This window comes from Parasteatoda tepidariorum, chromosome 2, assembly GCF_043381705.1.
Source record: "Parasteatoda tepidariorum isolate YZ-2023 chromosome 2, CAS_Ptep_4.0, whole genome shotgun sequence".
Taxonomy (NCBI): domain Eukaryota; kingdom Metazoa; phylum Arthropoda; class Arachnida; order Araneae; family Theridiidae; genus Parasteatoda; species Parasteatoda tepidariorum.
The window spans coordinates 60,059,185-60,078,182 of NC_092205.1; the positions used below are offsets into that span (position 1 = coordinate 60,059,185).

The window sequence follows — 18,998 nt, forward strand, 5'->3', positions numbered from 1 at the left end:
AAGTTATAGAGGTTACAATTAAATATGAATATAAGGACACTTAAGACAAGACTGTCTCTTATTTTTTATATCCTTAAATAATAGTTGATAGGGTGAAAAAAGAATTTAACATTTGAATAGGGTGAAAAAAATGACCTGATAGAATGAAACTTGATAAGTTGAAAAAAATGACTTAACATGTTTCTAAGAATAATAGTTGATAGGGGGAAAAAAACTTACTATTTGAATTTTGGAATTGTTTAAAGCAGTTCGATGTATAAATTTCATTAGTAAATAATTCTTAAAGTTGTGAGCTGCCATGTATGGTAAATTGATTTTTAATAAAGAAAAGGAAAGTAATTAGGCAAATAAAAATATTTATAACTGCTTTTTGATAAATGGGGAAAATTATAGAGGTTACAATTAAATATAAATAAGGACACTTAAGCTAAAAAAACCTTAATAACTTCAAATGATTTTATAAATTGCCGATCAAAAATTATCTTTGATAGTTTATTAAAAAAAATTTTTGATAGAAAATTTTCCACCTTCTATTCCTACTGCGAGGAAAATTGGCAGTAAAAATTTCAGCACTTTAACACCAATTATGAAGATTTTTTTTACTTATCATTTTGAAGATTGTTAAGATGCAGTTTGCTAAGGGTATTTTTTGCTTAATACTAAGATTTTATTATATAAAGAATCTCAAGAAATCAAAGCGGTAAAATATTACTTGATTAAAAAACTTCATTGGTTTCAAAAATATTCAGATTGAATTAAAAGTCGAAAAGTTCGCATACTTCAAGCGCTGAGAAATAGACGTCTAGACTTACTTGACGTGAATGCGAAGAAACAATGATCTGAAATATAAAACGTAAGGTTACTGACGAAAAATGGAAATATGAGATATAAATAAAGTTGTTAACAAATGAATCAATGATTTACACTGAGGCTACAGTGATTTTTCTTGTTTTGATTTTTTCACTTTTATTTTTGCTTTACACTCTGCTACTGAGGTTTTTTTAAGCTTAGTTTCCCACCTTTATTTTTATTTTTTCTTTGGTATCTTTGTTTTTTAAATTTCAAATTACTTTTGTCTATTATCAGTCATCTGTCAAGTCTTGAGAATGGGAGCCTAATTTTGAGCGCTTGAAAGATGCCGACTTTTACTTCTATCTGCATATTTTGAAACCTATGAATTTTTTTTAATCAAGCTTTAATATTTAATATACTAATATTTTTTTTTTATGAAAAAGGAACTCACTTTTCTAAATTTAAATTATTTATATGCAGCTAAAGCTCTTCGATCTTAATGATTTCGAAATGGCGATCTTAAAAATTTTTTACTTTATATGGCGTGATAGGCAAAATATGAAATTACGATCCCTTGGGTAGATCTAAAAAAATAACTGCTAAGTTAAAATTTTCCAAGCTCAGGCTACCCTCAATATTTTATGGTCAAGAACCTGCCGAAAAAGACTTGTTTCTAGTAACTAAATTTTTATGTCTGATTTTGTAAGTAAGTTGAATGAAGAAATTATTAATTAATGCATAAAAATCTGGAAACATTCAAACCATTAAGATTTTATAACCATTTTTGAACAGTCGAAACAATTTTGAGTTTAAGATTAGCAATGTTCAACTCCGTAGCCTTGTAATTTGAAGACAAGGGAATTACTGTATCAAGTATTGGGAGAAATTTGATTTTGTGGAGGATTTTTTGATGATCCTAACCCGCATTTGCGTAACGTGGAGAGGAAAACCTCGAAAATCTCCCACGGCTAAGGAACACGGGAAGGGGACTCTAACCCGTAATCCATCTACTACTGAGGATATTTTTCGCCAACACTGTTGTCTGAATCTCAGTCATCACTGGGATTTAAACCCGGTTCATCTCATTAAGAAACGAGCAGTATACACAATTTTCTTTATTTCTATGGAAATTTTAATTTCATTGAATATATTTATTAAGCTCAGAATTTTCTTATTTTTTTTTTCTTATCATTATTTATCTCAGTTTGTACTTCCTTTACTTACTTTTTTTTTGCTTGTTGAGGTAAAATAAAAAAAATTCGCAACTGAAATAAAACAAAATTGCTGAATTGTTTTGAATTAATCCTTCAAAATCTAACATAAATTCCATTTTTGAGATGTAGGACATCTAATAAATGATTAAATATTCGTTCTAAATTAACTAAGCACTATCTTTAGTTATATTTTCTGAACTTTAGAAGAACTGACTTCTTATTAAACTGCGGATAACATTGTAAAGGAATTAGAATTTTAGATTAGAAATCTGGTATAATTAATAGAAACATTCAAGCCAAGTTTTTTTAAAATCTATTTTAATACACGCAAAATTTTATAAGTCATCAATATCAATTTCATACATCAATTGTTTCNTTAAAAAGTATTAAAATTTTAAATTTTGAAAATTAAAGTACTTCGAAAACAAAAAATTAAATAATAGAAATCTATGATTAGATTAGAAAATTTTCCTTCGAAAATGTTTTTCAATATTCATTAATTTAATATTCGATATTCATTAATTAATATTCATTAAAATTTTAAGTGATAAATATTGAAAAACATTTTCGAAGGAAAATTTTCTAATCTAATCATCTATATATATATATATAGGAGGATTTATTTATAATTATTACTATTGCTCATTCTTTAAAACGCAACTGAATAAAAATTAACTTATTTCTCTTTGATACTTTTTTATTTAAATACAAATATTTCTGGGAAGTTAGTAAACTTAATAGAAAAATTTTAAAAAAATGTCAAAGAGAAATAAGTTAATTTTTATTCAGTTACTTTTTAAAGAATGAGCAGAAACATTTTTATTTAAATAAAAAAAAAGCTGAATGTGTTTACCAAAAGCAAAACTTTAACTTCTAAATAAATATTTTACATTTATTTATTGATACTTTTTTTTATTCATATTAATTTAATCCCCTTTTAATAGTTGGCATTCAAATCAAACACCTTAGTGAAATATAAAATAAAAAGCGAAGAAAAAATTCCGAAAATCACGTTTCTCGCTAAATGAATAAGAAAAACAAAAAGCAACCGATCTAAGATACACAAAGGCCGCCTAAAGGGTGGGGCGCAATGATGGCCGGCGGGCAAGATTGAACTCTAACCCACCCACAATGGACAGACAGACTTGCACTTTCTTTGGAGTCCTAATTTGGGACATGTGCTGTGATTTACACTATCTGGGGCACTCCGAATGTCCAGCGTATATAATACCTCGGCGGTTCATTCGAATCAAAACAAAACGTATTGTGCCTCGTTTGGAGTAACAACAATTCTAATTCTTAAGTGTGCTTTCCTGCAATACTTTACTGAAAACCATGCTTCACCAGGTGAGTTGATATTACCAATGGATATTTCTAACTGGATTATTATCGGATTATCGGATTTTGAACACCTTGTGGTTTGAGAGTAATGTGATGAAAACGGACTTTATTCATAAAGCTGTTATAGTAATTTTTTTTTAATAATAAAAAAGACGTTAAAGAATTTGGGAATTTATCAATAAGTAGGGTTATTTTTTCGATTACTATGAAATGGAAACGATTTTTTTAACATATTGGAATAAGAACTGTTATTATAGTAGGTGAATTGAATTTTTTTTAACTACCGTGAGGAGTTAATTTTACAAAACCTTAACTTGTTTGTAAATATTTAGTGAAAACGAATTATAGTTTAGGGTAAAAATGTTTTAAAAGAATCACAGCGTCTTGATACTAAATTTTAAGTATTTAAAAGTATTAGTTTGAAAAGCTGAAAAGTATTAAAATTTTAAATTTTTGAAATTAAAGTACTTCGAAAACAAAAAATTAAATAATAGAAATTAACTAGGTTCTAAAGTTTTAAATTTAAGTATTCAAAATCAGCAAAATTTGAAGTGACAAATATTGAAAAAGGTTTTTGAAGGAAAATTTTATATCAAAATAATTTTACCTTCTCATAAAAAGAATCTCAAATTTGCAGTGTGTTTTTAATTTGTAAGTCATTTTGAAATAGTAGTTTTAATGCTCGGTCTTAGTATTCTTGCTCTTCTTAGTAATCATTTTTGGTAATATCTACGGCGTGAAGTTTTTAAAATAATATTAAAACTCACATAAAATGATGTATGGTCAATAATTTAGAATTAGGCTGTAAAAACTTACGAAGGAACGAAGTGAGGGAAAACCATCACTGAAATTATTTTAAGTATTTAAAAATAATAGTGAGTTTTTAAGTTATGAGTTAAAATCTTTAGCAATGCGTTTTTATTGTTTTCCCATGTTTTCCTCTTTTATTTAAAAACAATGTTTTTTTTAAATTTTTTTTAATTTTTATTGATTTTGTATTTTATAATTCTTAAAACTACTTTGAGGCAAGGTGTGCTACGACGAACTTAATTTTGTAGTTTAATTCAATGAGTAATAAACTTTTGGTAAACAAACATGGTGGACAAAGTGTTGTAAAAATTGAAAAACGTGCCACGGTATTTTTTATTAAAACCTTATGAGCATTCAAGTAAACACTAAAGTAAATGTATTAATATTTGTACTTTCTATTTTACAATTGTATTTTAAAAACTAATTAAATTTCATAAATATTTCATGATTTTTATGTTTTTTTAAATTCTGGAATGTTTTAGCAATGAACGCTAAGTAATACTTGTACAAATCCATAGCAAGAGCATATTACAACATTATGTAAAGGAGATTTATTTTAAAGCGCCTTTTAAGTCATACCGTAGGAAGATGAACAAATGTTATTTGATTCATTAATTTTAAGTAATGTTTGAGAAAAATATACCAAGTTTTTCTATTACTAATAAATTGTTTTTGATAAAGAAAGGTTATGTATTTAAACTGTCGAAGAAAAGTAACTAATTTATAAAAATGTTTTTTTGATGTGAATTTTCTATAATTTTAATTTAACTATACACATTGTGCATGAAATATTGCAAAATAGTACCACCCAAATTATTCATAAATCCTATGTTCTTATTCTCTACTTGTTAAATACATTTAAATTCTACAGAAATAAGTTTTTCAGTGCTTTTAACTAACGATTTCATAATGCATTTGTTCTATTTTATTCCAAAGAGCACACAAAAAGCAGCCAAGCAATTTTAATTTATGCAATTTGTTGTTACGAAATTTTTACGTGAATTTTAAGGTAGGTTGTGTTAAACTTAGAAAAACAAATTCGTAAATAAGCAATAATAAAGAAAAAAGAAAATATTTATTTAGAAAATATTTTGCTCTGAGATGTGTTTAAATAATGTGAAAATTTTTTTAAACAAAAAATTTACCCATTCTTCACAACAAACTGGAAATTTACATTTGGAAAAAAAATCTGTTTTAATTCATACTGTCTTGTTTCCATTAGTTAATTTATTCCAATCTTTCCAATTTATGACGTGCAAAACTTGCACAATATGACGTGCAAAACTTTGAGTAATGAAAAAAGAATTCTACAAAATAATTGGCACATTTGCTTTCGTTTAATTTAACTATTTTATTAATATTGATTTGGGCAGTAGTTTTTTATTTTTGCTAAAAATAGTTACTATTTTAAAGGAGTAACTACTGGTTGCAGTAATTTACCTTCATAACATCTAAAAGCAAAACTGAAGTGTAAGAATTTAAAATAATGAATCAAATGAAGATGAAATATATCTATGAATGGATTATGTATATAAAAAAAGAAGAAACTTAGCTTCTGTAAAAGTTTGAAACTTTTTCAGTCTAAAATTTTTTTATAGTATAGATGCTTTATTGGAGTTGGATAATCTGTTAAAATACCGCTTAATAATCAATGTGAGCAGGTTAGCATTAAAAGCTTAGTTACAAAATAATCGTTTTTGTTTAACATAAAGCTTATTACCCTATTTTAACGCCATTTTTTTCATAACATCATCTTAACTATTTTTAACATTGCGCTTCAATTAAAAAGAATAAAAAATAAATGAGGATTTGTCTTTACTCTTTTGTACAATAAAAGTAATTTCATTGATCTAAGTATTAAAATGACAACCTTTATACTCCTTCGTGCTAATATCTACTGTAAATTTTTAAGAAAATAGAAATTTGTTGTTAACTTAAGCATTTTTTTTCAGAGAGAAATATATGAGCTGATCCTGGTGATCTTATCGCATCAATTTAAAAATCTCAAAACATAATAAGCAAAAAAAAAAGCTTTGAACTAAAAAATTAAAAAAAAGAAAGAAATTTAACAAGATAACAGAGAGATAAGGAAAATAATTACTTTTAATTTGAACCATTTTGAATAATTTAATTTTTTTCTCCATATTTGCATGATATTGTATAAAATATTCGTATGTAGTATTTAATAAGCTTAATTTCATTTCACAAAGTTATGTTATAAGGCATAGGCCATAAGATTGTATGTTGAATTAATCTGTATGGATTATTAACAACACTTTTGTTTCTCGATAAATGTTTCTAAAAAAACAGAATAAAAATGCGTCTCTAAATGCTTCAAAGTTGCGATCAACATTGCTACAATAGCCTAACCAAAAAGCCTCTCTGAATGTTTAATATATTTGATCAAAAATGCTTTGATAGTCTAATTTAAATGCCTAGCCTATACAATGTTTACAATTTAGATCAATATACATATTTAGACTATATACGTTTTACAATTTTGATCAACATTGCAACAGAAGCTTAATCAAAATTCCTGGCTGAATATTTCAAAATCGCGATACCCATTGCTACACCGTCCTAACCAAAAAGCCTAGCTGAATGTTTCATATTTTTGATCAAAATAGTCTAACTTATAATGCTGGTATAAATGATAAAACTAAACGTTTTATTATTTAGACCAACATATAATAATTATAATGCATTGTTGAATATTTCACAAATTTGATGAATATTGCAATAAGTAGCAATATTAAATTAAGTGAAGTATAGTTTTAATTAAATTAAATTTACAATAGATGAAGTAAAACAAATATAACTCGTAGCTAAAAGAGAGGCAAAATATCAAATAAATAGTTTTTTAGAGTTAAAATTAAGTGAACAATGGAACTTTTAATGGAATTTTAATTGAAATAAATTTACAATTGGATAAGTAAAACAAATATAACTCTTATTTCAAAAAGAGGCAAAATATCTAATAAGCTGTTTTTTTAATGTAAAAATCAAGTGAGCAATGGAACTTTCGAAGGAATTTTTCGATATCTGCTTTATTATAATTGAAAGATCAAACAGTTTCAAAAAATGCACACCTCGTTTTGTTTTTCTTTATTACTTATATGCAGGAAAAATATTTGTTGTTTCAGATAATTAAAAAAGAATATTTGTGGAAAAATTTAAGAAATTGGTGTAGCAACATTTCTTTCATTTAAAAGTGAAAAAATAATCCTAGTAAAAGAACAGTAATAAGTTTTATGTGTTTTACTATTCAACCCAACATTTGTTAAAGCATATCGAGTAAAATATTATGTGAAGTAATACATTTGAAAATGCTATCTTAAAGACTATTCATATAAATTTAAAATTATATGTTGTACAAAATTTAAGATTATTATGAAAGAACATTACCAGGATTATTTTAAGAGAGGCTTAACAAGTAAATTAACTGGGTGCATAAAAATTAAAGGCGTATATGTTTATTTACTTTTGATTTTACTTGCATGTTTCAAACTCCTATGTATTAAATAGGTATTAAAATTAACAAAATTAAATGAATTTATGGCTTTTACGTTATCTGTTACGGTAATACGGGTGAGAACATTCTTCAATTTTAATGAGCTAATAAAAAGTTTTAAAATGTAGCAGAAAATATACTACTAATATGTTTTAAAATGCCAGTAGGTTTATTTAAAGAAATATTTATTTTTACTAAAATGTAACTAGTAAACGAAAAACGCATTAAAATGTAGTTTTTTATATCAAAGACAATAAACGTTTTTAAAGTCAGGGTTTATCAATCAAAAACTATATACACCACAAAAAATCAACTCTTTATGCAGAACGCGTTTGATTTTTATTACAGTAAATTGAATGAAATTAAATAAAAAATTGCAAAGAACGCCGGAATTTGAAAAGCTATGTTTTAAGGGAATTTTCTTTTAAAATTTGCGAATTTCAAATTAAAAAACTATTCTATCAGTGAAGCATACACTATAGCTATATGTTATATAATTTTCAGTCTATATTTGTAAGGAATTTTTCGCGAATGTAGAAAAATTAATATTCTGGTGATTTTTTGTTAATAATTAATAAATTTCGTTGCTGAGTTTTTAAGAAAATAAAATTTTAAAATATATACAAAAGAAATTAAATATTCATGATCTAACTAAATTTTTTAAGTACTATATAATTGTTAAAGAAGATAACTCTGAAAAACATTTTCATCCTATTCGCGTGAAAGATGCTTTCACGAAGCAAGAAGATTTTCCATTTTATGTCATATATAAATAGATTATCATCAACAGGATCAAAAACATATATGATCTGTAATGTGAATAAAAGAAATCTTTATAAAGAAAAAGATTTATAAATTATTTTTATATCGATATATTTAATTTGCTCTGGAATGTTCAGACACTTTAACCCAGAACTACTGTCAGATTTTAGTGAAATTTCGTATTAACTTAAGTTGATACAATAAAAATAGCTCTACTGAACAGTCGCAATATACACTCATAAGATTGGGTAGCTCTCACAGGAGTAAGAAGGTATGAGACAGTGGTCAACGAATCTAACAAAAAAGGGGTTAATGTGTGGTATGACTCTATCTTACAGGTACAGGTATACAAGTCTTACACCAGCGTGATTTCACATTATAAATAGGGTAGGGTAGTTTCGATGTTTTTGTAGAAATTGTTTATTTTCCAGAAAATTTTTGATCCGATGGTCTCCATTTTGGCAGCGCGTTGTTGTTTATTATAATGAAATAAAAGTCAATTGCACCTCTGAGATGCAAAAGTAGGTTTCTAAGAAGTTGCCTTTAAGTCTAAAATCAGGCAAGTGCCTTTCTCAAAAACGTGGTGGGGAGGGCAGACGTTCAACAAAATACCATCAAACCTCGGCTGTCATCATGGTTGATTTCCTGGAAAATGAAGGACAAATAGTGGATTTCTGGTTTTCTCTGCATGAATGTTTAAACTAGGAATACGATACACTGAAATATCAGAAATTTTTTTTTAGAAGTTTGATGGTCTGGACAGACTTCTTGTTCAATGGTCTCCCACTTCTCTTTCTCCCTGCTTTTAAGAGAGTCATTTTGACTGGTTTGTCAGACGACTTTTAGGGGGTAAATCTGGAGGGGCAGGATTTAGAGAAAGATCTGGAACTAGATGAAAGGAACATGTTGAAGAAGACCTGAAGTTACTTAAAAACAGTGACCAACTGAAAAGAATGATACAATTCTTAAAGAAAGAGTTGTAGCAGCAGGATGATGATGATGATGATGAGGTGTAGGTATAATAGTTTAGAGTCATATTTTTGTTTCTCAACAGTGTAATTGGCCATAATATCCTTCTAATTGGCGACAACGCTTGTTCACATAGAACTCATTTGGTCGATGATTTTCGGGTAAGTGAAAATATTCACGAAAAGATTGGCTTGCCAGACTTTCTGGACACAACCGTATGAAGCATGTCCGATCCCTTTTTAGCGAACGATACTCGTAATGTCCTCTGTAATCCAAATAGAACTCGAAAACAGCTTTATAGAAACTTTAAAACTACTTTAATTCCAGTTTGGAGTCATGTTATAAGACCGTATAATTTATTCTTACGATGGTACAGATACTTGCGTTACATGTACCTTTTGAAACCTAAAGTTTTAAAAATTAAGATGATACATATGATATAAAAAGATATAAAATAAAAACTTTTGATTCCAAACTAGTAGTATTTTGGATGATTCATGTGATTCAAAATTTTTGTGAAAAATTTAGATTTTGAAATCAGTTTTTCTGATAATACAATGACGCTTGTACACTTAAAATTAAAGTTTTACACATTAATGGGAAACAAAAAGATAAAAAATAAAATTTTTTGACTCTAAACATTATTTTGGGTGACGTAATGTTTGATTTAAAATGTACAAAATATTCGCGGAAGAGGTATATTTTGCAATAATTTTTTAGATCACAGTTTTCTATAATTTCTTAAAAAAATCTAATTTTTATTTATTCTTACAATGGATAAGATAAATAGATAAGATGATGTATTGCATAAGATGATACAAAGAGAGAAAAAATAAAGCATAAAATTTTTATTATTTGAAACTACTAGCAGTGGGAAGGAAATGAGGAATTTCTTTTTAAAAGTGAAACATAATTCTAAAAATTTAAATAAATTTGATTTGAAGCGTTTAAAATATATAAATATATTTTCAGAGAAATGGGATCATAAGAAATTAAAGGTAATAATAATTTTATTTTTATAAAACACTGAAGCATACAATTTAAATCCTCTTTTTAGTGAGCAGTTTTAAAGTTTAATAACATTGGCTTAAAGAAGAAAAAAAATGCATATTTCTAGATTCTATTTAGAGCCTCATAGAATAGATTTCAGTCTTTAAAGACCTTTTTTTATTTAAGAAGCCATACATTCTGATTGAAATAATAATTTATGACAATAAATACATATTCAGCATTCATATTTAGTTATGTTTCGATTTTATTTGAATCTTGTATAACAATTTTTAATAAAAAAAACATTTTGTTACTTCAGAAATCATATACAATAATAGCAACATCGATTTCCGACAAAAAAATACGAATATTTCTTTATTCGATTTGAGTCCCATTAGGCATTTAGACACTTAGGAAATCATTCATAAAATTTTTATGATTAATTATCCCATACATTGAAATAAAAATTAGACAAGAAACTGCGCACACTTCCAAAACAATAATTCAGGATGTTTTCTTTGTCTACATGCAGCTTAGACGAATTAAAAAAATATATATATGTGAAGATTAAGACATATCTCCTCTAATTTTGCAATCATCAACCGCCCACAATTCAAATTAGACGCAGTCGGCAATATTGTAGGCACAAATATTTATGTAAATAATGCAGGGAATCGACCTACTAAGCTAAGCCGTTAAGTACCCCCCATAAATTTAAACACGCGAACACTTATTCTAAGTTTAATACTTCCGCCATGTTGTAACGGGCTACAAAACTAACAGCTACACGCTATGTGACGTGTTGCGCACTTTCGGTGGAGTTCGATAACCTTGCGCAATTAAGTGACGCAACACCGATTGCAGGGTATTAGTGGCACGCTTCTGGCGCAATTAGCATCAGTGAGACAATGAAATACATACTTGAAGATCTTAGAACAATGAGAAATAATACAGGAAAGGTAAAACTACTTTCGAATTTAGCTTTTTTACTTTCAAAAGATATTCACAATATCCTCCCAAAGAAAGATCTATCGAAGATTGATAAAGATTGTAGCAACTTGGAATTTCATTTCTAGAAAAAGTACGATTAATAAAGAGAGCCCAAACCTAGTTTAAATATCAAAAGATGTGAAAAAAAGAGTCCTGAAACTGTCTCCGAACAATAGATGCTGGCAATTAGAGCAAGATCTTAAACGAGACCGTTATCAGGTAACTTCATCTGTAACTGAAGATTCATAAACTTCCTGGCCAAATGTATTCTGCTTAAATAGAGTTGCCATTGATAAGAATTGAAAAGTTTTAATTATTCTACTGTTTGCTGCTCATTACTGGAGCCATCGACTTTCAATAAATTGCGTTCGGCGAGTTTGTTTTTTAGAACGATTAAAATGTGTGAGAAAGTTTATACCATTGTTCGATTATTCTTTGTTGCATTAATGAGGGATACTTCCGGTCGAACCGAAAGCATTATCTGCCATCTAACTATAATATCGAGGCCTCTAAATGAACTCTTAAATCTTTTTGTACCGTTTTCTTATGATGCAATTATAGTAGGTGATACTTAAATCATTTCACTTTTGATAAAATTGATGTGACCTTATTTTGTTACTTCGAACTCATTTCGCGATTGTTGAAGAATTAATCATAAAATTCATTTTTTGATTTATGATTTCCACTAATAAATGTTTTTATTTTCTTACAGATTAAATGAGAATTATATCTAAGATAATTTTTATCTGAAAGAATGAAAAATAAAAATTTGCTTGTCTGAAGAATAAGCTACGCTCTACATTTTAGCACGTTTGTTAAAATAAAAAAAATAAAAACTGAAGGTTGATTAATTAAATTAAATTTATTAAGCGTGACCTTACAGTGTTTTCAAAGTTTTCCATAAATTTAATTTTTTTACTTTTTACAACATCTTTTAAGGCGAATTTATTATTTTTAACTACATGCTAAGGAAAATTAAAATAAAATATATTCGAATGTACAAGAACATGGTGAAATGTACGGCATTTCTGGCTCTACGGGAGCACCAAAACATTAGTAATTTTTACCGAAACACTTTGGTAAGTGATTTTGGTAAAATTAACAATAAAATATGATCTTATAGATATGATAAAAATTTCAAAAATGGTAAAATTTTGTTATTTTATCATGATAACCTTAGACCAGACATAAAAACCATTTATTCGTTGAAATTTACTATTCAACTTTGTATTTTTTACTGAATGTGTGGTAATTACAATAATTTTGAAAACTAAAATTGTCGGTAAACCGTTACCATATGAATGGAAAAAATTTCAGAATGAATGATTTAAATACTGTATATTTTGGTTTTTATTGCCGAATTAGGGTAGTTTTTTTAAACCAGAAATATCTTTACCATGCAGTACGGTAACATCACCATAATTTGTTTCGCTTGCTCTATTTACTCTATTTCAACCCTCTATTGAAATTTATAAAATAAAACCAAAATTTTATTGTAACTCTATTTTTGTCAGATACTTAAAAAAACAACAACACTCCAAGTAATGTAACTTGTAAAATAGTTTTAGTTTTAATTAATTTTTGAAATATTTTAGTTTGTAATTTATAATTTTCTTTCCTTTTAGGTTATCATTGCTGTTTTAGGCTTGACCTTAGTTTCAGCTGACCCATATGGTTATGACCATCATACTCCATCTTATGGATACAAACCATCTTACTCTCTTCCAGAGCCTGTATATGAAGTCCACGTATGTATTATGTCTCAGTTTTTTCAATCTATTAAGATAATATACGCAATTCATAAAGAAATAAAATAATTTTATAATTACGCAAAAAATCATTGTGTTATCTGATTTAAAAAATAATGTGCCTATAATTATGATAACTAATTATGAAAGACATTATATTCGAAAAATGCTTACGCGGAGAGAAAAAGTATGGTCAAAACTACCAGAATAAGGTAAATGTTTCCAGTTTCCCAGCTCTATGGGAAGACCGAAGCACTTTGGCACTGAATTTGGTAAAGTTAACAATAAAATATGGGCTTATAGTATGTGACTAAATTTGGGAAATTTGGTAAAATTTGGTAATTTTATCATGATACTTCAGAGGAGATCAAACATTTATTCCGTTAAATTTTTCTTCAGTTTTGCATTTTCTACTAAATGTGTGGTAATAAAAACTAGAATAATAAAAACCAGGATTTCCGGAAAACATTTACCATATAAAAATTACCAAATTACCAAATAAATGGTTCAAATACCATACATTTTGGTTTTATTAACCAGGATTATGCTTTTATTTTACCAGACATGTCATTATCATATAGTACTGTAAATATACCTTTCTTTTCTTTTTGTAGCTAAAATGAAACCTTCTTTAATCTATGAAAAATCGTTTTAAAACTGTATACAAAAATGTTTAAAAATTTATAATAAATTTGAATTCTTCATAAATTTGAATTCATTAAATTAAGATAATATTTTGGTTTAATGTTTCATCAATGATAGTTCTCTCTTTATATTGTTTTAAAACTTCCTTCATAGTTGTATCTACAATATGCTTTATCCTTTTTCCATGGAAATTTGTATTTAGTTCAGCATATTGGGATATTTCTAAGTTATTATTTCGAACCAAATTTTCATTACAGAATTTCAAAATGTCTTTAGCAATATATTTTCAAAAACTCGCGAAAAACTTTGATAGGAAGTGTACAACACTGTTAAAACTTAAGGAGCATATTGCCCCAAATTTCCTTTCAAATTTGGTACAACTTTATTATGGTACCATATTGGGCCATGTTATAGCAGAATATGGCTCAATATTCTACGATATGGAAGAGTTTTCTTTTAAACTGGATTCCCCTATTTTAGGGTTCAACTTAAGCAGGAATGTAGTACTTTCAAGCAAGTTATTAATGTTTCATTGACTTACATATTATTGAAGTTAAAAATATTGATATTATGGTACTATGTGCTCAATTAATCACGTCTAATTACACTGAACTTTATTGATGCATTTGTTTTGCTTACAGGAAAAACCCCAACCCTACAGTTTTGGCTATGAAACCAAAGATGCTTATGGCAACAAACAATTCCGTCAAGAAGACAGCGATGCTAGCGGAGCTAAAAAGGGATCATACGGATACACTGATGCCCATGGTATATACAGAACCGTAGAATACGTTGCTGATAAACACGGTTTCAGAGCATGGATCAAGACAAACGAACCAGGAACCGCCAACCAAAACCCAGCTGATGTTGATGTCAACGCAGTTGAATCGCCAGTTGTTCACCATGCTCCAGCTTACAGTGCTCCAGTTCACTACACAGCTCCCGCTCATTACGATAGCTACGGATCTGCCCCAGTTGTTTACAAGACCCCCGTTGTTTACAAAGCTCCAGTTGCCTACAAAGCCCCAGTTGCCTACAAAGCTCCTGAACCAGTTTACAAAGCACCAGTTGTATACAAGGCTCCAGTAGCATACAAAGCTCCAGTTGCTTACAAAGTTTCTCACAAAACACCAGTCTATGCTCCAAGCTCACCAAAAGTATACAAGATCCCAGCTTACGGATACAAACCACATTACCGCAAGTATGATGATGTCTATTAAATGAAGTGAAGGACTAAGTTTTGTTTTCAAACCTCGATTGTGATGCATGGTTTTGTACAATAATATTGTCTACGGTGATCTTAACTTTTTTTTAAGATCACTTGTAGTTGCAATTGTTATCTAGTATGTATGAGATATTTTACGTTTTTTTTATCACTATGTGATGGCTATTTTGGATTTTCAAAGCGTTTTCTATTTAATAAAAGACATCGAAAAGTAATTTTATAAAAAGCTAAAACATGACTTAAATTTAAAAGGAATGTTTTATGCATTTAAATTTCGAAACCTATAATTTGTTTCCTCCAAAGGATTAGGTAAAAAAATATTTTAACTGTAACAAAAACGTAACCGCAATACAAAAGTAACTGTATCTTTAAATGTAACTGTTTCTAAGCTATGCATCTGTAACATGTGCCAAGTTTTCTATTTGGTTTTGGTGTATATAATGTTTCTCGGCTTGGGCTTAGTTTTCCAATATTCTTTTATTTGATTTTTAGTGATATAAAACGCATTGAAACTTTTTTTTTTAAATTTTGGTTCTTATTACTTAGAGTTAAGTCATGAGATACTTTAATTATCTGATTCAACATGCCAGTGGCGAATGCTTTTCACTTATTCAACTCTTCATCCTTTATTTATTCTCTTTTCTCATTTTGTAATAATTCTTACCCTCGTTTTTGTTGTTCTTTTTATGTTTGTACAGTGTTTTATGGTAAAACTGATGTATAAGTGATTTTATGCAAGCAATTTTTATTTTATGGTGTACAAGTGTACTGTGATTTTAGGGACTCTTCTTCTGTTTATATGTGTAATATATATTTTCAGAGAAAGCAAAATAAAATATTATTTTAAAAAATCTGAAGTGAGATTTTGTCCTGATAAAACATAATGAATTTATGCTTGCATTGGAAATTAAACAAGGCTTCCATACTTTGATTCCAATTCAAATTTTAATCAGAGGAAAAAATATTAACAAGGCTTATTAAACAAGGCTTTTTTTTAATGAGTTAACATTGCAATTTCCTCCGCAAACACTTTTTAAATTCTTAGTTAATTTTTGGTTACGTAAGATTCAGCGGAATTTTTTTTGTCGAAAATAACCTTTATTAAATCTTAATTTCATTTTCGGTAAGCAGGGATCTAAAATTTTAAAACTAAAACAAACTTTTAATCTTCAAAAATTTCTTTTTTGTTTTTAAAAATAACGGCAAATTTGAGAGTAAAAAAAACTTGTCAACTGAATTGTAATTGTAAAGACTAAATTGTTCATGCCACGCGCAGAGTTCTGCTATGAATCACTGTAAAAAAGCTTGGCCCGCAATTTTTGGTATGGAGGTAAACTAAATACATTTTTAAGTACAAAATTGTGGTTATTGTGTAAAAAAGTATATAAAATTAATAGAATGACAATTATTTGAAAGATTAAATGTAAATATGTTACGAAAAAGTTATTGTTTTTTTCAACAAAATTTTTTCTCAATGAAGCCATAAATTGATTCTAATACGCATGAAAATGCTTGTTGTCAGTAAATAAACAAGCATAAAATGGATTAATAAATAAACAAAACTATAACAGTGAAAAGGTAAATATAAAAACGTGACCAGTTTTTCTCAACACCAAAAACGATGGCAACCAAACAACAAATTTTTTTTACAGTGATTGCATTGCATGGATATCAAAATAATATTTTTTCTAGATTAATTATATGGTTGATTACCTGGGAACTGAAATCTTTTAAAAAATTTCAGATATACATTGATAGAACTATATTTATTGTTCAATATTTATTTTTTAATGAAACGTTCTAAACATTTTTACTTAAAACGCGAGAAAAATAATAAATTTAGACTTAGTGCTTAGCTTTTGGCTCAAAACATGCCTGACATCATGCAAACATAAATTTGATGACTTTGAAAATAAAATTAGAGTTTGAAATTTTTATTACAACAATATTTTTTAAAGATTTTCTGGATTTATCGCATTCAGTACATATTTTAAGTACTCTTGTTAAAAAGAGATGAAATATATATAAATTAAATATGCATACTAAAAGTTTTTAATTAATTTTAAAAAAAGTAATCAAAAATTGATGAATAATTGAAAATATGACGAAAATGTTTAACCTCCGAAGAAAAAATAAATTTGCAATAAATATACGTACTGAAAGCCATAAATTTATTTAAAAAAAAGCATTCAAAGCTAGACGAATCATGAACGAGAACGGCGAAAATGCTTAATTGCCAGAGGAAACTAAGAGGAAGTAAAAGGTAATAATAAGAAAACATCTAAAACTTTCATCAGGGAATCAAGTTGATTCTGATATTTTTCCTGTTTTCCTTCATAGAGATTCGCCAGTTTCGATTAAGTTTATATTTCTTTCTTACTGTATAAGTTTGTGACATCTAACGCATAAAAATTCGAATGCTTAAACAAATGTTTATCTTAAAATGCTTTTTATTTGCTTCTTCAACACTAAGAAATAAAAAGAATAAATTAAGTTCCTCGAAAGTTTAGATCTCAAAACTTAAGATGAAAAATCATATCAATAACCTAGCAGATGTAAAAGAGAAATTGAAATAATGGTTATTAAATTTTCTAGGCTACAAAATGCTAGATTTTATTGTTTCCTCAATTGTGTTTTTATTACCAACTAAATTGCTGCTATATATTTTTATTGCCCATTATTAATTTTCTTTATTATATTTTATCAAAAATAATATTTGATATATTTTTCATAGCAATCTTCAAGATGTTATACAGAGAAAATTGATACGACAAATATACTAAGCTTATTAAGACGTTTTTGTATTGTCATTTGTAAGATTTCGTGATTGTTTTTGCGCAATACATTTAAAAATAATACTCTATTGACCTGATTAACTTCTACTAAAGATAGTAATTTTTTGTTGCAAATCGTAAATTTTCATACAAAAGCTCATAGCTGTGAGTCATATATTAGCTGATTTAGTTTCTAAGAACTTATTTTTTCTCATTCTCATTTTAAAGTTATGCACTTGAAATTTAGTTATTTCAATGCTTTTATAGGATTGGTTATATCTTTGGTTATAAAAACTTCCATATGCAAATGGCTAAAGGCCTATAATCTTAACCATTTTAAATTAAATTTCAGATAGTATGACTTGAAGGTATATATATACTCGGTATCATGATGAATTATAACAATGGAGCAATCACGGTTGCAGTTACAGTGAACTTCAGATTTTAGTAAACTAGAATTTTCCCCACGTTTTTTTTCCATCCGTAAGTGATCCTCATTTTAAAAAACATAAAATTGAATTGGATACTCATTTTATCATGTAAAACAGTGACAATAGTTTAGTATGAAGCAGCATAAAATTCATTTTACTTTTTTTTGTCTTTCCTGCGTTCATCAGAGTGCATTTAGAAGAACTGAATCGTTAACACGACAAAAACATAATAATCTTTTCTTCATCTTTTCCCAGAGCCACCGTTTCTCATGATACAAATATTATTCATACTCCATTTTGTATTTTTTACTTTAAATTAATGTGAGGATCCCGGTTTTCCTCATTGGAATGCGAATCCTCAATCCTCTGAGTCACCGCGACTCAAGCTCCCTTGATTGATAAAAAAAAATCAAGCTGCATGTTAAGTGCCAGCTCAGAAAAATCCATAACAAGGCTAAAGAGTGACATATATAGTTTGGCATCACTTTTTAAAAAAAATGAATATAAAATAGTAATATGTTTAGTATTTATTCTCAAGAACTGGTACCACAGATAAATATTGAGTTTCTTTTTATTCGAGAAGCTCTGGGTTCAACAGCTAGAACAGTTGAGAAATAAAATAGCATTCAAATTTCTAAAAATTTCCGGGTAATTTGCTTTGAAAAATTTGTTATTCAACAAAGAATCTGAATGTCTCTTATACAATTTGAAATTGATATTTAAGATTGAAAACAGATAACGAGTATGAGAACCTGACATTGCAAATCATACTTGTTTACAATTTGTTTTAATTTTA

At 27.6% G+C, this 18,998-nt stretch overlaps 1 protein-coding gene across 1 annotated transcript; it reads left to right on the plus strand.

Moving 5' to 3' along the window:
- The first annotated feature begins 3,143 nt into the window (after positions 1–3,143).
- On the plus strand, positions 3,144–15,850 carry LOC107456669 (cuticle protein 16.8-like). Its single transcript, XM_016074599.2, has 3 exons — positions 3,144–3,353; positions 13,005–13,127; positions 14,414–15,850. The coding sequence occupies exons 1-3, from the start codon at positions 3,342–3,344 to the stop codon at positions 14,990–14,992; spliced, it is 714 nt and encodes a 237-aa protein (XP_015930085.1). The 5' UTR covers positions 3,144–3,341; the 3' UTR covers positions 14,993–15,850.
- Positions 15,851–18,998: the final 3,148 nt, after the last annotated feature.